The sequence below is a fragment of the Epinephelus lanceolatus genome, chromosome 13 (genome assembly GCF_041903045.1).
Source record: "Epinephelus lanceolatus isolate andai-2023 chromosome 13, ASM4190304v1, whole genome shotgun sequence".
In the NCBI taxonomy this organism is placed as follows: domain Eukaryota; kingdom Metazoa; phylum Chordata; class Actinopteri; order Perciformes; family Serranidae; genus Epinephelus; species Epinephelus lanceolatus.
Window position 1 is genome coordinate 6,156,400 of NC_135746.1, and position 23,203 is coordinate 6,179,602.

At 42.9% G+C, this 23,203-nt stretch overlaps 1 protein-coding gene across 5 annotated transcripts in view; it reads left to right on the forward strand.

Moving 5' to 3' along the window:
- runx2b (RUNX family transcription factor 2b) overlaps positions 1-23,203 on the forward strand; it is a 52,887-nt gene that overhangs the window by 20,476 nt on the left and 9,208 nt on the right. For 3 of the 5 annotated variants that reach the window (XM_033649182.2, XM_078173677.1, XM_033649178.2), the window contains exons 3-6: positions 3,913-4,175; positions 5,620-5,776; positions 7,742-7,846; positions 21,769-21,936. In XM_033649182.2, coding sequence (XP_033505073.1) covers positions 3,913-4,175; positions 5,620-5,776; positions 7,742-7,846; positions 21,769-21,936 — 693 coding nt within the window. Of the gene's footprint in view, positions 1-2,552; positions 2,855-3,912; positions 4,176-5,619; positions 5,777-7,741; positions 7,847-21,768; positions 21,937-23,203 lie in introns of those variants that run through there. The other 2 variants (XM_033649181.2, XM_078173678.1) reach the window with 2 other exon arrangements.

Genomic DNA, 23,203 nt, shown 5'->3' on the forward strand with positions numbered 1-23,203 from the left:
GTGTTTTTTGATTGAACAGCGTATTCTGGCACATTAACGCCTTCTCTGGTGTCTCCCTCACATCTCCGGGACTTCAAACGACAGATTTCAAACCCAGAGGTCGCCCTATCTCTGAGTGACAGAGAGCCAGACAGCAGCAGCAGCAGCAGCAGCAGCAGGCCTTGCTGTGTGAATGCGGGCCGTATCCTGTAGGGAGCTGGAAGACAGATGCTGGACGTACAGCGGAGAGGCAAAGCGGAGTCAGATGGGACAAACACTCTTTGATGAGTTGAGCTTGTCAGGGTTTAAGTCACGACTACATTGGGGTGGAGGTGGTGGGTGGAGGAGGGGGGGGCATTTTGGGGCCTGGGATCAGGCTGGGAAAATCAAGAGGCTCTTCCTGCTGCTGCTGCCTCTGATGGGACAATAACAGGGTGCAGAAAATCCAAATTTGAGACTGAGTACTTGGCTTTAAAATGAGTGTGAGTTGATTGTTTTGATAAAACTGGGACGTGAAATTCATATAGTGTTCACGTTAAAGTGTCTTTTTGGAATAAACCATACAAAAAAAAACTCCAGTTCAAATTCCACAGAAAGTAACGTAAAACACATATGCATTATAAATAATTAGGTTGATTAAATTGATGGCATGAAATTGACTCAGAGGTTATTTCATCCCTAACATTTCCTAAATTAAATTCCGCTACAACATTAAGGATGTTTTCCACATTACCCCAAAATGTATTCAGCGGTGAAAAAAATGATATTATCGGAGCTGAAACTTAACTCTGTTGGAATAACTGGCTCCACGGTTTCTGCAAGGCCGTGTTTATCACTATTACAGATTTAATTACTACTATTCGCATTTATCCATCCGTGAATTGTTAGTTGATCTTTGAGAATGTTGGACAATGTGAACCATATTTCTGGTGTTTGGGGCACACGGAGGGGAAGTGTAACTCAATCACTCTTTTTTTTTCTTTCCTCTCTCCCTCCCCGTCCACATGACGAGGTGCCAGATGCATGTCAATGCTTTCAGACTTTATATATATCCCTCCCACATCCTCACACACACACACACACACATGTTAACAGACATTCATGCATGTGCACACCCATGTACGTACATACTTATGAAACACAAGAAGTCAAGTTATTTCAAGTTACTTACAGGCTTTAGGCTTTTTTTTCTCTCAACACAGAACCCTTATTATAAAATGTATAAGTCTGTATCCAGCTTTACAGCATAAAAACAAGCTGCAAAAGCTCTGACAGGACCCAAATAACCTGACAGCTGTGCTTCCCAGAGGTCCCTTTTATTTTGAAACAGGCCTGTAGTATCAAAGGCCTTTGTCTTTAAAAACTCTCTGCAATAAAAGCCTGTTTGGGAGCAACGGAAAAGGAACACAGAGTGGCAAATACACATGCTGCTGTGTGATGTGGCACTTTAAGAAAAAAAAAAAAAAAAAAAAAGAGTCATTGGGAGACTGATGGGTAATCAGGGCGGAGGGTGGGGTGGGTGATGAGAGCCGGCTGAGATATGGAGTCTCACAGAGGGTAGATGATGCCCTCTACAGTAGACACAGGAGGGGCAGGCAGAGCAGGCCTCCTGCCTTCACAGCAGCAGACACTCTTAAATATAACACATCTCAACGCTAAAATAAAAGCATAAAATTAATTTTATTTGTTTTATTTGAGCTGATTTTTTTGCTCACAGTGGGAAGCTGTAATTATGTAGGGATGTGAAGGTGCCATTTGTGATTTTTGAAATAAGATTTCATCAGCATGTGTTATTTTTTTGTTTGTTTGTTTTTGACTTGCTTTGGAAAATGCATAATTTGCAAGTTAAATATTTTTGAAAAATTAATTTTGCAGTTGTAGAATGAAATCCTTTATTTAAGTTTTGGTACTTATTTAAGTAAAAGTCCCAGTACCACCAATAAGTACCAGTCCTGAAAATATTACATGATTAAAAATGCTTAGTGTTCGTAAAATAGGAAAAATGCTCCTGTGAGTGTTGAACTTTTATATATTAAGTTATTGGAGTATTACTGCTGATGCTTTTATGTGTAAATGTCATTTTCCTGTAAAAGCTGGTTCAGAAACATCTCATTTGAACTGCTTTATATTCTGTTGTGTAGTTTATTCTGAAACAATTCATCATATTTTTTATGCTCATCGTGTTTTTTGTGCATAAAATATTTTTCTGTAAAGTAACCAATGGTGTCAAATAAATGTACAGTGTCATATTTCCCTCTGGAGTAGAAACATAAAGTTGCATAAAAGTGCCTCAAATGTGCAGCACTTTAATTCTATCACTGTCATTTTGAGAATACGTGTATGAATAGGCACTGACTTGTGCGTAATTACGCACGGTTGAAATCCTCCAGAGGCCCATCTCTTGGCGCTTTAATGTTTAGTTAACATGTAATTGTAAATTGCAGCCATATACTTTTTTTTAACAAGTCGTATGAGTCTCAACAGATTGTGAAATATAAGTAATTGTCTCAGTAGAGCCCGGGCTTTACGAGAAACGGGGACATGAGTGGATGAACATAAATTAAAGCCCGTGCACAGCAGAATACCTGTACACCTGCACAACAGCTCTCCCCTGCGACCGAGTGAAACTCTACTCCTGCGCCTCTACCTGACTCACCGCTCTCCGGTGACTCACTCACTCCTGCCTTATGGAGTGTAACTCACTTCTCACCCTCGGCTCGGCTCTCTGAACGCATATTCTGAACCGCACATTGTCCGGACACAGTGGTAACACAACACGGACTGATTGACGGGACCGATGCGTGTTAACTGACTGGAAATGACCGTCCCCGGAGTCAGGAGCGCGCGGATGGTCCAGGGGAGCGGTAACATGTCGGTACGTACAGCGGGGCTGTGTGAGTCTTTATCTGCGGGTGAGGACAGAGAGAAAAGGCGTGAAACGTCGCCCCGAGTGTGTTTCATGAAGGTATAGACTGTCCGGCCGTCTGTATAGGCGTGATAGATTATGGCAGAGGGAATGGATCTGACTCCAGACACCACGTGTTGGAGTCGCATCAGCGCAATAATTGCTGGGCGCTCGAGCTATATAAACCACAAAAAGCCTGAGCACGGGAAACCCCGGCCTCCAAACACTAACCACATTTACGGCTACAAAAACGGGATTCTATTTTCCGCCTCCTTCATCTCACCGGCGATGATTTTTTTTTTTCGACTTCATCAACCTTTTTAACCCTATAAAGAAAACCTGAGAGACTTTACGGAAAATACTCACAGTTTGCAGGCGTCGCGGGGGTATAAATAGCTCTGTTAAGTATTGTTAAAGCTTCTTCCTTTGACTTTGAAAACTTTTTGTGTGTGTACATCGCCTGCGGGCTCTCACAGAGCCTTTCAGTTTGGCACAAAGACTTCAATGACGCACCTGGAGCAGCGCTTTGACTTCTCACTAAAGGAAGACAGACAAAAAACTTTGTTGAGCATCTGGGTCGTTCCGTTTTAAACCTGCTTTTTGGTAATTGTATAGGCCATTACGCGCTCGGACATTTATTTGATGTTATTTATATCCACACACGAGCAGCTACGCCTGCGTTATGGCGCATGGACGCTTCCCTCGAGAAGTTTGAAAAAAGAGCTTGTCATTTAAAACATCATCAAGTTTTCAAGGGTTGTTTTTCTTTGCCGGAGAAGTATATTTTATGTCGTTTGAAGGCGCCCACTAAAGTTTGTAGTGGAGAGGGTTTTGAAACGCGGTGTGCGCTTCACCAAGTCCCATTTTCCATTGGCAGGCACGCTGAGGTTCAGCGAGCAGCGGCGCACACTCCCGAGTTTCTCCCTGAGTGTGTGTGAGAGAGAAAGAAAAGCGAAGGCAGAGAGGAGCTGGAGAGCGTTTGCTGCCTTTTTTGATAATCAACGCTGTTGTGATGCGAATTCCCGTAGATCCCAGCGCCAGTCGGAGGTTCAGTCCGCCGTCCAATAGCCTCCAGCCGGTCCCAGGGAAGATGAACGATGTGAGCTCCCCAGCCGGGCAGCCGGACGCAGCGGCGGCGGTGCCAAGACTGCGTCCCCACGAAAACCGCAGCATGGCCGAGATCATCGCGGACCACCCGGCCGAGCTGGTCCGGACCGACAGCCCCAACTTTCTGTGCTCGGTCCTGCCCTCCCACTGGCGGTGCAACAAGACGCTGCCTGTCGCCTTCAAGGTGAGTCCCGGCTCAGTGAGGTGCTGCTGGATTAAAATGAGGGTAAACCACAATGTGATTTCGGTGTTCACTGTAACACAAACAAATCAATCAAGCCAAGCCAAAAATATTTAGTAAACAGGGAATGCATGATTTTTCCTTTTAAACTCTCTCATACAGCTTAACTGGATTTAACAGTGTTGGATGCCGAGTTTTGTGTTGTGTTTATCCTCTTCCCTCTGTCTTATTTTACTTTTCATCACCTGGATTTATCACAAATTCTGAAAAATATACTGCTGTGTGTTGTTGTTACAAACAACAAAAAATGTAGGCTCTTACTTTATTCAGAAAATTAATTACAAAATGGAAAACGTGGTGTTTAAAGAGCCAGAAAAATATTAAAGGTCTGCTTAAATGTGTCTAGATGTAAAAGGAGGAAAGAAACGCATGTTCATGTTGTTTTCTTTTCACATTTTGTAAACAAACAAACTGGATTTTATTTAATGCCAATAAGCAGTATACTAATTATGGCTCAGTTAATTATGAAGGCTTTGTTGCTATGGTGATTAATTACAGTTTTCTGTTTTAGGGAATTATTTCATATATTGAAAAATATTTTAAAAATACAACAACATGCTACATATATGCAACAACCACACTGTGGTCTATTATATCCACTGTATTAATAATTATACTAAATTATTGTGATTATGTTGAGGTTTAATGAGCAGGAAAGCAAAGACTGAGCAACATATATTTCAACATGCAGCAAAGATTAATTGTTTATACATTTAAGGCCTCTGGAGGCATTTTTGAAGCCTTGACAATTATTTTTGCCTCTATGATATTTGACAGGAAAGGCCCTATTAATTACCCGACAGACATTATTTAAAGGATGGATCAAAGACGCACCAAAGTGGAAATTTGTAGCTGTATCCCTGGCTCCAAATCAGATGTGACACATTTGAAAATATATGTGTTATTTAACCATTCTTATTATTACGGCTCTGTAATTATTGCTGCTCTGTAGGCCTACTCATGCTCTTTTATCTGCATCCAGGAATCTAAATGATAACACCAGGGCCTCGCCGCTTTTGTTTTAAAGACTGCGTTTGAGAAGTGAAATTAAATCCATTCATCAACATGATGCGAAGGAAGATGGTATGATGTAAAACAAGTCTGTCACATTAGATGAATTCTTTTGCCAGTGAAGCTGAGGTTTGATTTCACTCTTGTTTTTGGCGTTTAAACTGAAGCAGTTCCTTTATTAATTTTTTTTCCAATAATAATTTTTCTAATTTTCTTTAACCACAAACAGAGGAGGAGATGCAGTGCAGTGTAGATGGAGTTCATATTTAACAGATTCTGGGTCACAGTTCGTGGGAGTAAAATTTGTGTACACTCTTGAAACGTTCTCCTGATTATTCCCTGAATTTCTGCCCTTTGACCTTTGTTCCCCCTACAGGTGGTTGCCCTGGGAGACATACCTGATGGGACCGTTGTCACAGTAATGGCAGGTAATGATGAGAACTACTCCGCCGAGCTGCGGAACGCCTCAGGTGTGATGAAGAACCAAGTCGCTCGCTTCAACGACCTTCGCTTCGTGGGCCGCAGTGGCCGAGGTGAGGCCCGAAACACTCTCCGCTCACTGTACACTACTACAACTCAGAAGGAGCTATTAGGTTCAGTGGTGTGGATTAGTGGTCACATTCCCTTCGTGGCGACCACATAATGATCTCTAACTCCGGGCTCAAATCCCACCGCCCATCTCCTAAAGTCTGAGTGGTGAACCGTGCTGCTTTCAAACGAGGATGCTTGATTTAGTTTGGATCTTTTAACCCAGGTGGGACAGAAGAGCTTTGTAAAAACCACTGCTTCCTGTTTGAGATGTTTGTGTTTTACTTCAAGAGAAACAAAGATAAGATGAGTCACAGCCAGGCATCAGCTGTGTACGACAGTGTTAATCTGATAACAAGTCTTTTTTTTAAATCGCTTCCTTAATGTTCACCTGACATGACCCAGCTCAGTTCAGGCTAATAAACATGTTGGGTGGTGCTGCAGCCCTGCAGCTGATCACTCTGCACATATCCTCAGGCAGTCATGCAGCGAGGCAGAGGCGCGCTCCTATTGGGCCCAGTGGCATTCCCTGAATATTTGGCACCACTAAAGCGACTCTTTGCATCATTTACAGCCTTGTTGCTAAATCGTCTTATTTACGATTTGAGATTTGGCGCCAAGGATGTGCCTCTCACCCTCTCCAAACCTACTGGAAGTATTTTCTTAGAGGCTTTTCTTTTCTACACGTCTAACAGAGAGTGGTCGCCTGCGATAAGTTGATGGTGATAAGCGCTGTCAGCAGCTCCACCAGTGACTTTTCTTCTCTGTTGTAGCTGTCAGAAAAGGGGAGGAAGCAGAGGCAGTCAGGAGGGATGAGCGGGGACAAAGTGTAGAGAGAAGAAGAGGCATGGTGGCTGAAGCTGTTGCCACAGAGACCTTGCGTGTGTCCCCTCAGATGTGACACAGAATCTAGTCACAGGAAGTGACATAGGAGCCAGGGGAGATCAGACTACGAGGTGTCTGAAATGAATACCCGAGATAAGTACAAGCAGAGCGAACTGATAGGATGTTAGATAGCTAAAAGTCGTGCACACACAGGCGGGCAGAGCCAACAGAGATGGACAAGGATTGATAGTCACAGGGCTGAAACGGTGCCACAGTACGATGACAGCAAGGATGGACAGGACAGGTAATTCAGAGAGTAATCAGATACTTGTGATAACATCATTAGAGTTAATCGTATAGCAGCGTTGCCTCGACAGTAAGCCCGAATTAGATTGCAGGTAACAGATGACAGCAGCGATGATGGCGGGAAGGTGACGCACTAGGCGTCCCACTTTATCAAAGATCACCCACATGCACCTCAGATCAGGTATGTGGAACACCTGTTGCATCTGTGCTCTGCTATCTCCCCAAATCATCTGCTATAAAAGGCATGTTTACAGAAGTGGAGTGCAGAGCAGGAGAGCGGTGGACATGCTCGGGTAGGTGTCTGCAACTGAATGGACAGCTGCTCCAATGAGTCGCTGCAGCAACCTGCCCCCTGCTTCCTGTTTCCCGTGCGTAGCCACGGCTACGTGACGTGTCTGCATACCTCAGACGTTACTGCTGCTGCTGACTTGGCCGTCGCACTCTGATTCATAGCGTTCCTGTTGCGTGCACATAGGAGCATACACACACGCACTTAACCCCAAGGCAGCAACTGCTGGGGATTATCGAGAAAGGAAGTGACTATTAAAATGCCTCTCGCCCACTCACACTGCGTTAGACAGGGAGAAAGTCTGGATAACAAGATACTGGCTCCTCTAGTTAGTCTTCCATTTAGGCTGTGCCAAAAAACCTAAATAGACCCTCTCAAACAGCCAATGTTGCCTGTCGTTAATCCTCTTAAAGTCGAATTTTTTTTCCAGTTTGTATTGGCTATTATGTGATCACAACCACACTTGTGACTTGGGGATGGTTTAGCGATGAATGCAGGTCATTGTCTCTGCAGATGGTATGTCATTTGATGTTGTTTGATGTCACCACAGGCAAGAGCTTCACACTGACAATCACAGTATTCACCAACCCACCACAAGTGGCCACTTACCACCGAGCCATAAAGGTCACCGTGGACGGACCGCGTGAGCCCAGGAGTGAGTACAAAGGCACGCACACTCAGTACAGTATGGGACTACACTTACACAAAGAGCAAACAGCATCTTTTAATTGACTTTAAACACCAGCAACTAAGTGTTGTACTTAAAAAATATGGGGGTTCACAAGAAAAAGAATGTTCAAAATTGAAGAAGTAGAGGCCAAAGTATCCTGACTGTTAGTCACTGAGCTCCCTCAAGCACTGGCTCCTACATTTCCCATAATGCAGTGCAATAGCATCTATCAATTAGACACAACCGCAACTCTACATAGCTCCTCCAGAGCCCCAGAAAACATTTTTATCTGAGCTGTTTTCGCAGACTGAGTAGTACACCTCATGATGCGCAAACTGAGGCTACATCCACTCTTACACACTTTCATTTTGCATAGTTATTGCTACATTTACACCTAATGTCCACGCTACTCCAGCGTTTTAAAAGCCCTAAAATGGAGAACTTTGAAAATGCTTTTGACCCCATTTTTGTTTAAAACTCCGGGGTTTTGGTTTAAGCTAGACGGCAGAAACTTTTAGAAACAATGAAAGGAGACACACACATTTGCTTCCCAGTTTGGTCTTATTAGTCACAACCTGTGAAGCCAAAACATTCTAGCTAAGTCTACATTTCATCCTTTTTGTGTCAGTCCTTATTTTCACATTGCCATGGCGTCTTCTGGCAATGCATAATGCTCTCAGATGACGCTCTGATACATCGCCATATTTTCTTTGCAGTGACTCTTGATCTCCCAGTTTTCATTATAAGGCTGCCTTGACCGCCTTATAATGTTACTTATGTTACTTTAAGTAACAGTTCCACCTTATCATCGGTTCACGCAAAAAAAAAAAAACCCTGATCATTTTCGCCAGTGTTTTCTGTAATTAAGCAACCAACTGCAGAGCAGACAATTTGCCTCATGTTAACATCGGCACGTGCATGCCCAGTGTACATGAATGATCATATGATACGTTTTCAGGTAGGTTAGTGTGGACGGAGATTATTTCTGAAACTGTGCTAAAACGCTTGTGTCTGCTGAGATTGTTTTGGTTTTAAAACCCTGTTTTAAAGGAACAGTGTGTAAGATTTAGGGGGATATACTGGCATCTAGAAGTAAAGATTACAGACTGCAACCAGCTGGATCTTCTCCCGGTTAGAATTCTTTCAATGTTAATTGTTCAGGAGGTTTTTATCGGGAGCTGAATTATCCAGAGGTCTCCTCCTCTCCAAAATAAACGGACCAGCTGATTTAAACTGGTAAAAACACTGCTGAATAAAGCAGTATTACATTACAAATCAGAGTACTAGCTTAGTATCTCCTAATATGTGCTCACCTTTTTAACTCTGGTATCTTAAGATCCAGATGTTCAGTACGTTCTAACTGGGAGCTGAATTATTCGCAGAGGTGATCTCTGGTAAAGACACTGAGTAAAGTAGTTTCACTTTAAAAAATGTGTGCTTTTCCTCGTTGTGGAGGGGCTGCTAACTGCAGTGGCAAACGTGAAAACGCTTAAACTGGAAGAGCCAGTGTTTGGTTTGTCTGTAGAAACATGACAGTGCAACATGGCAGACTCTATAAATGAGGATCTGCCCCCCATGTGGATATAAATAGCTCATTCTGAGCCAACAAAAACACTATGATTCTTATTTTCAGGTCATCATAAACTAAAGCAAACATGCTTATTATATTCTTTTTTTGCCAATATATTCCCCAGAATCCAACACTGGACCTTTAAAATTAAAAGTAAAGACATATTAGTGTGGATGTGGCCAAACCTCAGAATCAGTGCAGTGCCCCTTTAATGAAGCTGTGGGTGTGGACGACTGTACACTCAGCCAATGGCGGCAAATGCCCAGCTAAAATAGTGACAGGCTTATAAAACAAGTTAATTAACAAAAAAAAAGTTTTACTGGAAAAGGTTGTGATTGTGTTAATTAGCAATCAACAGACTTTTAATTAAGTTGACCTCTGAGAAAGCAGCTCAGCCTCCCATGTGACGGTTTGGGAGTAAAGACGAGAAATAAAAAGTGAGGCAGAATATTCCTGAGAGGGTACACTGGGTAGCAGAGTGCTAGCATCAGCTCATTTTAATGGGCCATATAAAAACAACTGAGGAGGAAAAAAAAACTTTACTATAGCCGTCAGTGCCAACTGGTCTGGCATGCAGCTGTTTCCCCAACCCTCCTCCCTATTCATAAAAAAACAAAAAAAAAACATATTCTCATCTCATGGCGTCTCATCGAACAATATCACATCACAAACAACCCGCCCACCCGACTGCCCCGTCACATATGGCACCAGGGCACAGAGAGACACAGAGGAGCCGGGAGACAGTAGGATTAGTACCACCATCAGTCTCCGTTGTAGGAAACCTGCCCGTGGTGCCAAAAAATGCCTCAGACGCTCGACATTCAGCGTTCATCAACATGCACCCTCAAACAAAGGCACATGCTTGTCCTCAAAGCGCACATGTACTCACAGTCACACCCACTTTTTCCCCCTCCATCCTTCCTCGCTCTCCAGCCATCTTGTTTGATCAAAAGCATTTCCTGTGCATCTGCTGTCCCCCGTCAGATGACTTTCAAACAAGTCCTGTTATTTGGTGGCGAGCAGATGGGAGCCGGAGCAGAATTTGTTTAGAAAAGCCCCAGTTTGGTCTCAACAGAGTTTTAGATTTGAGCCCAGAAAGCTTTCCTGGAAGTTTGGACGTAATGTGAAGTGAGATTGAGTCACTTAACCAGACAGCGTCAGTGCTACCTGATATCAGGTGAGGGGATCTGGCATTGTGAAGAGGCTTTACACTTACATCCACTTTTCCCTTCTATTTGCTCAATTTGTGGTCTGAAACAAAGCTTTAAAGTTAAAGTCTGCATGTTCTGACTTCAGTCTCAGGACAGTAATTTAAGCAATAAAGAGTATGTCATCATACGTAACCCCTGAACTTCTTTACTTTGCTGTTAAGTGGTCAGAATTGCAGCGGCGGTGTAATTTACCCAAAAACTACAGCCAGAACACGTCTCCCTCTCAGGGGTCATTAAGCCGAGGTCGGAGGGTGGCAAAACACACATGTGCCCTCTCAACCGCACCTCCCCTCCTCCAGGTTTTCAGCACGGAGAGGCTCGGAGCTGAGAGCACCGGCTGTCTCCAGAACTGTGATTCTATCTGTGAACGCTTCATTGACACATTGGGGGGGGGCTTTGTCGGCCATTACAGCTCTATTTTGTGTTAAACGAGTGGGTAATTAGGAGGCCTGTGGTACACTGGGCCCCTACAGGGAGGGGTCCGCACAGAGACGCAGAGAAAGAACAGTAGGCTGTCTTGAGGCTGACACACACTGGCACTCTGTGGTCCTTCTCTGTGAAAAAAATGCAGTGTTGTTTCTGGAAAATAAGCTGACAATAACACTGGATGTCAACGTGGGCTGAAAAGCTAAAATTAGAAACCAGTCTCTATGCTTTTATTTATGTTTTACACTTTTCCTGATGTTGCTAGCAGTTTTTGCTCCCTGTTAATGACTTGCCTGGTTGTGGGTGTCTCATACAGGAAGGACATTTTGTGTCGGCGTGTTTGATGAGCCTTATGGTAGCCATATGAGTCTTCCTGAGGGATGTCATTTCCCCAGCGGTTCCTCATCTAATATCAGCGGGGGGATAAAGCGGGACCACCTGCGAACGAATGGGCCTCATATCTCTGAGCCGTGGCGCTAAGCTCGAGCTAATTAATTGCGTGGTCGGAGTGACGAATATCAGTGAGGCCTACTTTAAAGATCTGTGGTATGATTTTCCTCAGAGGTTACAGTGAGTGTGTGTGTATGTGTGGGTATGGTAAGTGGTTAGTCAGGTCCCTCTGGCCACTGTGTTATTAGCGGGAGGCTAACTCGGTTTCTGTGGCTCGCATTGTGCTTAATCGCTTGACAGCTCTTGGTTACCCTGTGGTTTGCCACTGCACCAACAGCTCAGCGAGCGTGTGCACATGTATGTGTCTGTGTGTGTTTGAGCGTAAAGCCTGTTTGTTCATGTAGATATGACTGCAAATACATGTACATGTGTCCCCGAGTGCCTGCGTCTACATGTGTGGACCCACATGACAGATTTTGCAGAGAGAGTGTGTGTTATTGGTGTCATTAGTCTAGTGTAGCCACAGTGCTGATTTGGAGCAGAGCTAATAGGCCTCATTAAATGTCATTTTGAGCTAATAGACAGGGAGTGGTTGTTTAAACCAGTATGCTTTTATAGGTGGTTCTGTCTCCTTTCAGCTGCTCCTGACGGTGGCTGCGGCCAGCTGAGACAAACTTCCTGAGTGATAATAGCTGAGCCATAATAACACAATATACTAGGTTTTCTGTCCAAACCCACTGTTCTCATTATAGTTAATTGATGACAGACAAACATAGGAGGTGACAAAAACCATTGTGGCGTCACACGTACTGTGTCTTGCTGTGGCATATTGCAGTGGTTTCTGTGCATAACTGAGTATAAGCGTGTGTGTGTGTGTGTGTGTTGTGTGTCAGCGGTGGAGGTTAGCGGTCAGGCCTGTCTCTGCTCTCTGCTGTTTGAAGCCGCTGGGTCTGGGGGGTTCTGGGCTTGGGGACAGGGTCGTGTTTTGGTTCGATTTTGGTCAGGGTGTTAACAAGTCTGGTGGAGAGGCCCTGGTTACTTACAGGCCTGCAGACAATATTAGTGGTTCAGGAGACCTGTCTGCCAAGCCAAACTCTTCCTGCGACACACGCACATACTCACACTCACACACATATGCACAATACTTGCAGATATGCCTCTGTATACATTCACAATAACAGCTTTAATAATGAGGATACCTTTATTTGTATGGCATTTTTCAAAACAAGCTACACAGTGCTTCACAGGGCAAAAATAGGACTGTCTGTATACCTATAACAAGGATGAAATAATAATATGTAAAGTAACTCACACTAGATGTTAACATGGCTAACGGCAGGCTGGAAATTCTTAGCATTTAAATGCATGTGAAGGGACAGAGACAAAGTTGATTAATGCTGCCTTAAAGTGCAACTTGTTAGCTTGTGGTTGAGACATGGGAAGTTGTGTACACAATATGCTTGGTGTTCAAGTGGTTAAGTCATGAGAACACCACTGTCAGGCAACGGCAACATGGATGCTACTGTTGGTGCCTATAAGCCACCGAGGCTAACAATTTAGCACGCTAACATAATGCAGGAAATGCAAAGGCGTAATGACAGAGGAAAAACTTGAGGCCTTGGAAATATGTTTTCCTCAGAGTTATTATAAGATTAGGAAGAATAACTCTATATGACTAAAATGACAACATATTTACTTACCATCCGCCAAAAAATTAACTTCCATGGCCATTTCTGAAACTTCAGCAAACGTGTCACAACTCATGAACTCGGAGCCTTCACAAAAGCTCCAAGGGAGGCGTTTATATGGGCTCTTCTTGTGAACATGCTAAACACAACCCCATTTGAAGGCAACCATAGCGGTAGCAAGCCTGAGATTCTCTGGCACAGGTTCTCAAAGCCAGAGATGTCCCCTCAGCAAAGGCTCTGTCACCTCCAGCTACTAACCTGAGAACCTAGGGACAGCCAAGAGACTCTTGCCAGAGGATCTCAGGCTGTGGTCCAGCTCAAGGGGTCAGGAGTTGACAGATGTATTTTGGAGCTAGGCCTTATGATGTGATCACACTTCTTTGAATCTGTTAGGGTCCTTGCTGCCCTGCTTTGAACCAACTGCAGTTGAGAGACAGAACTCTTGAACATGAATACAGTGAATTAAAGTAGTCTGAATGGAATAGAATTAAAGCAATTGATAACTTTCTCAAGGTCAGCAGAAGATACAAATCATCTTATTCTGGATATGACTTTAAAGTGAGCAGAACTGTGCAACCCTCTTCACTTGAGCATCAAAACAGATGACTCCCAGACTTCTAGCCATTTACTGACAGACTGCTATGGTTGTTATGGATGAGCAGAATGAAGTTGTTAACACTGAATAAAATGATCTTAAATTTATTTTCGTTTAGCCGCAAATAAGTGTTGAATATCCAGCTCATCAGGGGAGTTAATAAGAATGACAAGATTGCTATTATGGCTAAGTGTTATTGACACATACAGCTGGGTGTCATCCACATAAAAACAAAATGCAGAGGAATACTGAAGCCCCCAAATGACCATTTGTATATCAGTTACTTACCACGTTATGTTGAATTCAGGAAGTTAACTTTGTTTCTCTCGCGGATTCTTGATGAATTGAAGTCTTAGGGCTTGGCGTTAACAGTAGCAAAGCTATACCAAAACATCAGATTACAGACCCTGACACAACTCATGCAGTGTAATCCAAGTCTCATTCATGCATTTTTGCTAAAACGTTACTATTAAAAACACTTCAGCTTAAACAGTCTCACAGAAGGACGAGTAGCGTACCTGCGGTGTTTATGCTATGAAGTACGGAGCATACAACTGGATAAATGAGAGTTTGCTGTTGTTACACATGGACCCCTATGAATTTAAAGCATCAGAATTTTCTTTTTGGATTCTTGGGTCACTGTAGAGGCATGCAAGAAAAGTCTTCGTCCTATATTCAACATAACCTGGGTGAATAATTGATAGAAAAATGATCATTTGGAGGGTAAAGTATTCCTTTAATATTACAATTATTTTTGCTTTTTTTAATTTATGAATTATTGTAATGTGGAAATAATGTCCCTAAAACAATGCATGTAAACAGAAAACAGTAGTGGACCTAAAACTGAGCCTTGTGGCACACCACAATTGAGATCAGCGATAGATGATGATGCATGATCCACCTTATTAAATGCAGCACTAACACCCATACGAAATCAAATGCACTCAAACAAACACCCACACACCTTAACAACCTTATAGTAGTGGTTGCTAGGCTACGCCCCTTTCACATTCTTAAAATATACAACCACCTTCAGTGCTGCTACACTGGAAAAAGTATGAGTAAGTGAGACGCCTTCATTAACATGTCTGTCATGACGACACCAACAGGCCTCAGAACAGTGTCATCACACACACATGCCATTACATGCACCGGCAGGGTACTATTACCTGCTGCATAAGGCCTGGGCTTTGTTTCTGACAACAGCCATTTATGCTCAGTGCTAATTGTAAGATCCTCACAGATGTTAATTATCTTACCACACTATTTAGATTATGTCAGCCAGCTTTCATTTGAATTGTGTACACAAATATGAGGCCCTTTATGTTTCTGGATTATCGTGCCTTGTCAGTGACTGCCTCCAGCAACATGAACCAAAAAATAGAATGTACTTTTTCACAGCCTCCAAGTACTTAAGGAGGATTTAAGACGTCTCAATACTCCTTTCTCCCTCGTAGACAGATGCACACCCACACCTATCTGCTGCTGCCTTACTCGAAACAGCTTTTAACAATGGGAGCCGGACAAATAAAACTCACCCAAACATCAGCAGGAAAAGGAATGAAAAGAGGGAGGGAGGAGGGGAAAAAGAGAGAGGGGAGAAAAAAACAGACTGCAGGCTTTTCCAGAGGCAGTCAGTCAGTTGAATGTCTTATGAAGTCCCTTGAAGAGGTGCCAAGGCCTTTACAACGCAAAACACAAAATCATTCAGTGGGAGGGGGAGACACAGAGGAAGACAGCAGAGCGGAGAGTGAGAAGGGGAGGCAGAAAGTGAATCATAAAAAGAGATAAAGATTATGAAAGAGTGTCCAGAGTTTGTTGGCCCCGCGCTGCAGTAAAAACCATCTCAAGAGGGATTTGCCCCCCTCGTTCTGAATCAGAATACTTTAATGTGAGCAGAGAGGTGCAGCACACACAAGCCAAACTCTGTGTCTGTGTGCTCTTTAAACTTATCGTACAAGTGTGTATATAATGTGTTTTTGTGTTCAATAAATGTTTCGCCTTTGGGAATTGTTGTGTACGTCTGTGTGTGTACGTAAGTGTGTGTATGCGTGTGTGTGCCCTTCCCTTGCCTGGCTTGCTTCCTCCAGGCTGGAACGCATGGACCACACAGACGGCTGGCAGCGCTCCACGACAGCCTGGCTCCCCCTTTCTCTCCGTCTCCTCTCCTTCACTCGCTCCCTCATCTCCCACACCTCCCCTCTCTTTCACTTCTTCCTCTTTTTCTCTTTTTCCCCCAATTCTGTTTTTATTATCTTCTCTTTCTCTCCTCCTCCCCTCCCTCCTGCTCCCTTTATACCAGACCCCCATGGTCGACGGGCGTCTGGCTGTCACCCACTCAGCGCTTTTCCTTTCGAGACACGCTCTGCCAGTTTCAGATTGCCACCTGAAATAATTCATTGTTTCTGACCGCTCACAAAAACAACATGGCCACTGTGAGGGCTCCAAATAAAAAAGTGAAATATGGACCCAGTGTATTCATTCATCGACTTTACTGGCTGTTCCACTGCGAGATGACTGACACACATACACACACAAACACAGACGGGCTGATTCAACCCAGGCTCCACGAGCATGGGGGTTTTTCTGAATCAGCCCCAAAGATACATTCATCCAAGCTCACCCAGTGATCATAAACCAGACTGAAGGGCTTAGAGGGCATGACGTGACACCAAATTTATAAATTATCCCATTTATTCAGGATTTTCTGGCGCGCCGCTTTTTCCTCACATGTTACTTAGTCAGGCTGCAGGCAGGAGAATTTCCAAGTGATGTGTCTGTAGTGATAGCCGAAACTTGATGTGTTGGCGGGGCGGCAGGGGAACGGGGATATTTAAAGGAATTAATCGACGTTTTGGAAACATTTTTCTCGCTGAGAATTGAGAATCGATTTCACTCTTCAGCCTGTACAGTAAATATAAAGTTACTGCCAGGAGACGTTAGCTTAGGGTAGCAAAAAAGACAAAAAAATGGGAAAACGGCCACCTTGGCTCTGTCCGAATATAACAAAATCCATCTACTGGCAAATCTAAAGCTCGTATATCCCGGTTTCCACCAAAGCAGGGTTAGTAAACAGTAGAAAGCAGCATGGAGGTCAGTGAAAATGTTAGTTAGTTTTATATATTGTCACTGATACAGTTTCTTCTTCAAACTCGGTGCTGACTAATTTGGAACGATACTGGAGCGCTGCTTGGACAAAGAGGGGCAGTATATTGTGGTAGTGTGTCATTGCATTGTGCTAGAACATTAGCATGTCCACTCAGTATTTCTATCACTGACGATCATAGCTGATCAGACCTGGAGCCAACAAACACCCGTGACTACAGCAGAGTCATTTGTCTGGGTAGTGAATGCCGATTATAACCTTTCACATTTAAGACAAAAGCCAGATGTTAGCGGGTATTAGTGGATTTTTTGTCCAGTGGGAGAAGGGCTTTATTGATACTTTATATTTTGTTTGTGACTAATTTTATTACCTTTAGTCAGAGCCAGACTAATTGTTTCTCCCTGTTTCCTCTCCTTATTCTAAGCTAAGCCTGCAGCTGACTGTGGCTTCAAATTTGCCATACTGACATAAAAATGGTATCAATCTTCTCATCTAACTCTCAGCAAAAACCATCCCTTTATATTTTTTTTTTAGCACTTGGAGTGAAATTTTGTGCATTGTTAATGTGACCGTATTTTCAAATGAGTAATCACAGGTGTTTGTGAGGGATCAGTGACTACACTGTTATCTGTATCTATTCAACCAACTAAATTATCTGCATTCCTATCTGTACTTGGAATGGGCAGAGTTTAAACAGGAAATGGATGAGACCTAACCGGAAGTTCTTGTTTTAAGCCTAAAAGTGATATAGGTTTATTCGAAGTTGCTAGATTTGTTCTATCGTAGCAAACTATTTACAGAAAAGCCTCAGAATTGAGGTTGAGATCATTATCATTATCATTATTTCATCACTTACACCAAGCACACCTTTAAACACGATGAAAAGCGCCTCAGCAGACAAAAAAATTACGCTTTGTCTCCCAAAATCCACCAAAACTATCATTTGAAAACTGCATAATAACACTATAACACACATGACCAGCTGTACAGCTCATGTATCAAAAGCTCTGGTTGTGTTTAACCACACAGTAGACAAAGGTCCTGAGCTGTCCGTTTCAGATGGCTGTCATCTGCGTTTTCCCTGCTGATGTGGGTCGCATCGGTGCTACTTCCCACTTGGAGCCGTTGTTTCTGTTTGGCTATCCTAATATGATCTTTTGTATCGGATTCACAACTTCGGAGCTTTTTGAAAAGTCTGACTTTCTTTTCAGCATGACAGCTAACCGTTAGCATACTGACAGGTTTGGTTAGAAAGAGCTGCAAGTGTCATAGCATCAGTGTTGAATTCAGACGCATGGTGCAATGTTTATGTTTTTATATTTGGGGGAAAAAGTGCAATCAGTCAAATGAATCTTTAAATTGTTTATTGTTGTTTATTTATCTCTTTTTTGGCAAATTAATTAGACTCAAAATACATCTAGAGAGAGTCTTTAACAATAACTGTACAAAAGCATGAAAAAGTTATATTTACTAGATAATGAAAAGGCAACCAGATGGCACTGGGGGAGGGACCAAAATGATTTAAAAGGTGCTGGATTATTTCTATGATATTATTATATGTGTGTTGTAAACATGATATCATTATTTTATTTTTAAATATGACAGTTACTGTCAATACCGGTATATTGCTAAGCTCCTACATATTATTCTTGTTATTTTAGTTGTGGTGAAAAAAAGGACATTTTATTGTTTTTCAGTTATTTGTCAGGACTACTGCGATACAGGGTCAATCCCAGACAACATTAGTACCTCTGTCTTAAAAAGATCTCAGTGCAAACCGTTCCTGAGCTTAAAAAAAGTGGTTATTTGAGGCATATTTTCAGCCAGGACGTATGAGGGAACATTTGACTATTCGTCAGAGATCTCGGTGCTCAGACTCAGATCCAATCTAATGCAGCCATTAATTACAGAAGACTTAAATTCTGTTTGCCTACTTGCTCTTACTAACTGTTATCAGATCAGCAGGGGCGAGTTGAATCCAGACTTATGTCTCTTGGACGGCTGAAATAATACTATTCTAGGATCAGTGTGCAACTGTGTGATTAGAGATACTATCTATAGAGGTGTTATCTAATCATTGCTAATCTTTTTCTGTGTGTGTGTGTGTGTGTGTGCATGGGTGAGCCTGCACTGTATGTGCATCTGTAAGGGTGTATGCATGATGCATGCGTCCAAATGTGCATGATTGCATGCGCAGACGTGTGCCTGCATACGTTCATTCTTGCATGTGTGTGTTTTTGTGTGTGTGTGTGTGTATGTGTGTATGTAAGTTGCTCACATCTGGTCTGAATCTGTCCATGTTTCCGGCCGCTGGCTGGGCAGGGAAGTGGCAGGCGCTATCGAAAATCTCCGCTGTTTTCACAGGGATGATGGGAATCTCAGGGACTTTCCCTACGGCAGTGAAATCATCCGCCTTTCCCGCTCCTTTAAATACCCCCGGCTCATTCCTCCGCCCTGCTAGGGTTCCGATAAAACAGCTGAGACGTCTTGTGTTTGGCAACAGTTGTCGTCTAAAAGGTGTAATTAACTCATGAAGAACTGTATTTACTGTCAAGGCAGGCTAAACTAATGGACTTGAGGTCTGGCTGTTTGGAGTGTAAATTGGACCTTAATGTGGTGGTTGACATGCTGCATTCCTATAGGAGAAAATATACATTGGTTTCCTTTAAACTGGGCTGCATCCTTAGGTTTCTGAACAATATCGTGGTCCAGGGTGGAAGCTGAGAAGTTCAAGTTACCGGGGACGGAGAGCTGGCTTGTCATGCAGATCAGACTCGTCTATATCTCCTTAAATATACGCGTAAATATCCGTCTGTATTTTGGGATCTTCCTCCAAGATGTCGAAATCCTAAACCCTCTCTAACTATTTCACCATTCGCCGTGCTGTGTGCTCAGCACTCTTCACAGAGCCTGTGTCTCCCGACTGGTTCAGACCCATCCAGTGCTCTTAATTTACTGGTCATCAGGGTCTCTTCCTCTCCATGTGCCTCCTCCCCCCTCGTGTCTGTCCCCCTCTGTCTCCCCTCATCTCCCTCGGTCTCCCATTGCTATTTATTCCCATCACTAGGAGACGGGCTGTGCACAAAGCCCGCACTGTGTCCCGAGGCTTTTTTAGAATAGAAATTCGGTCTGTTGAAAATGGAAACGCTATGATTGACTGGGCACAGCTTGCACAGAGAGATGAGGAATGCCAGCGAGAGGCACAAATTATCCGCAGGAACGAGGGAGAAATATTATTAATGAAATATGGCCATGAATTATGTTATAAAGCAAAAAAAAAACTTCAATAAGCTGAGGTTTTCAAGTAGCCGATATTAGTCGCGTTCCAAAGCAACTATGTAAAGAAGCGGATGATGTCTGTTTATTTTGAACTGGATGATGCTAGTCCGGTAACGTCATTGTAATAAAGATCATGGTCTGTCTGACTGTCACTGGCTGCGTTTTCACTCGCGCCATTCCCAACTCGTTGCAGACCAGAATTCCAAACAGTTGTTCCAGAATAAATTAATTTGTTGTGAAGAGTCAGATAGTTTATAAACGCATTTCTGTGGCTTGAAATATTTTTTTTTTTTCAGACTTGCAGTAGTGGAAAAATGCTCCGCAGAGGATGAGGCAGTTTTTAAAATATTATTTTTTTGTCATTTGGTATTTATTTGATGGCACAATTGATATAAAATCTGCAGAGAGAGAGGAGAGGGAGAGGAGGGGTGAAATGCAACAAAGCTCCTGAGCCAGGGGGTCATTACTACACATGTTAGACCATTAGTCCACAAGGACCCCCGGTGAGGCAATTTTCTGCGGCCTTTGATCTCTGTAATGGTGATTTTTCTGAACATCTCCATCCATAACACCCACGCGGTCCTATAGGTGCAGTGCCAGGCCTTTGTTCCCAGCCCAGGCAGCAGGCAGGTTGGGCAGGATTCTGAAGTAGCTCGTTGTTTCTGCCTGAGCCAACTGGAGCTCTGCCAAGCACAGCAGGAGTTTCTACTCTCCTCTGTTTGATATTTACTTTACCGCCTTTACAGGAGAGCTAGTGCGAGACCAGACAGACGCACTGACACAGACCTGTGTCAGTGATAAAAAGGACTGTGTGTGCACAGGCCTCTCTTTCTACCCCACCTTTTCTAAACTAGTCTACACCTGGGCCTCTGGGCAGGTTTTGCTGTGGTTCCCACTACAGGGCAGATAAAGCTGCTGGGATCGAGATGGGCCGGCTCAGACAGAGAAAGTGACACATTGTCTTGTGTTTGTGTGCACGATTTATGTGTTTGCAGTGTGCGCGTACTGTGTTTGTATATCGAAGGGGTCTCGAGTTACCAGCCTGAGAGAGTGATGAGAATAAAATCAGGGATATAAAGGGTGTAAAAGTATTGGCAGAGGAATGCAGGGAAAGATATAATATACTGTATTTGGCATAAGTTATGACTCCTGTGGGGATAATGGGGCGATGGCGTGAGAGCTCGTGTTTACCTGAGGAAGAAGCCTCAGGTTAAAACTAAACATACATGCAACTTCTCACTCTCCCCATCTTAACTCTCTCCTTTTCTCTCAGGCGCGGTGATATGAGATAATTGCCTGAGCCTTTTTTAATAAGCAGGATGTAGCATCCCATTCTCAAATGCCCTCTCTTTACCTCCTCTTTGTTTAGGAGCACAAACTATATTTACCAAGTTAGGCATGGCACACAGGAGCTGAGTCACTGAACTGTACATTATCGAGAATAACTGACAAACTGCATGCCAGGAGAACAAACAAATAAAATGAGATCATAAATCAGCTGTCAGCTTCATCTTATGCTGATGATAATATGGTTAACACGCAGCATCACAGCAGTTATTAAAACTGATAGCAAGTAAAATTATTTTTTAACTGCAGCCTGAAACCTCCTTACCAATAAAACACTGTTCTGGTGTGTCCACAGGACATCGTCAGAAACTGGAGGACCCTCCCAAGACTGGTCTCTTCTCAGACCGCCTTAGTGAGCTGGAGAGGATGAGGGTGAGGGTGGCTGTTCCAACTCAAGGCCCCCGGCCAACTCTCAACACAGGGGCCAACTCCTTCAACCCACAGGGGCAGACACAGATAACAGGTGAGCACCTGATAACATCATAACAGCAAGCGTCCACCCTCGTGAAGTGCCATAGAGCAGCGTATCTTACTGTCCTGTGGCTGATCTTGACCTCTGACCCCCCTGTGAAAAGATCCTTCAGGATTACACGGTCATTGATTCAAGTCTTGTGTCGTTAAAACAAGTTAAAAATGTAAAATCTTTCTACTGCACAACCTTTGAAGTGTATTTCAAGGTGTTTGTCACATATTGGAGGTGTCATACCATAAAATGATACCAGTGCCTTATTTTCCTGTACTGAACTATGAATACTTTTTATTCAGCATATAGATAATTTTGGGCTTTAATTTTTGTTTGTGAAGTCTGTTGTGTTCATAGCCAGGTTCCCTGGATTCAAGACTTTAATTTAAGGCGTGGCAACCATTCAATATATATCAACATTTTCAAACTTTGAAAGTGGACATCCTGCAGACGGCTGCAGAAGATCCCTGTTTGCATGATCTTGTTTGTACACATTGTATGCTCGTAGTGACGTCATTGTGCTACATTATGTGTGGTGCAAAACCATGCGTACTGTGTTTGTATATCGAAGGGGTCTCGAGTTACCAGCCTGAGAGAGTGATGAGAATAAAATCAGGGATATAAAGGGTGTAAAAGTATTGGCAGAGGAATGCAGGGAAAGATATAATATACTGTATTTGGCATAAGTTACGACTCCTGTGGGGATAATGGGGCGATGGTGTGAGAGCTCGTGTTTACCTGAGGTCAAGAAATATTTTTCTTAATGTTTCTACATTTAGAAATTGTTTGAATCAGTATGTTTTGTAAAAATTTGATGAACAAACATCTGATTTTTTAATTATTTTTTAATAATCACACTATTTAAATACTTTAATCAATGATCGCCGGTTTATTAACATACATAACCTATTAGCTTAGGTTGTACAGATTCTAGGGATATGAAGCATTTAAAGATACTTCAGTTAATGACATCACAATAAGCAAAAATACCAATGGAGGCAGTGGCGGACCATTTCTACTGCAGAATACAAAGGGTTAAAACATAACAAAATGAGTCACCATTACATGTGTTAAGAGTTTTGTCTGATCTAATACAAAACAGTGGAACACACTTTGTTACTTTGAACATCATTATTTTGTGTGTCATTATGCATTTGCCTTATTGTGATTTTTACATTTCTATCAGTAAATATTCTTAATAATATTCATTTCAGACAGATTACCCATCCTTACAGTTTCTGTTTGCATTCAAAGATTAGACATTTAT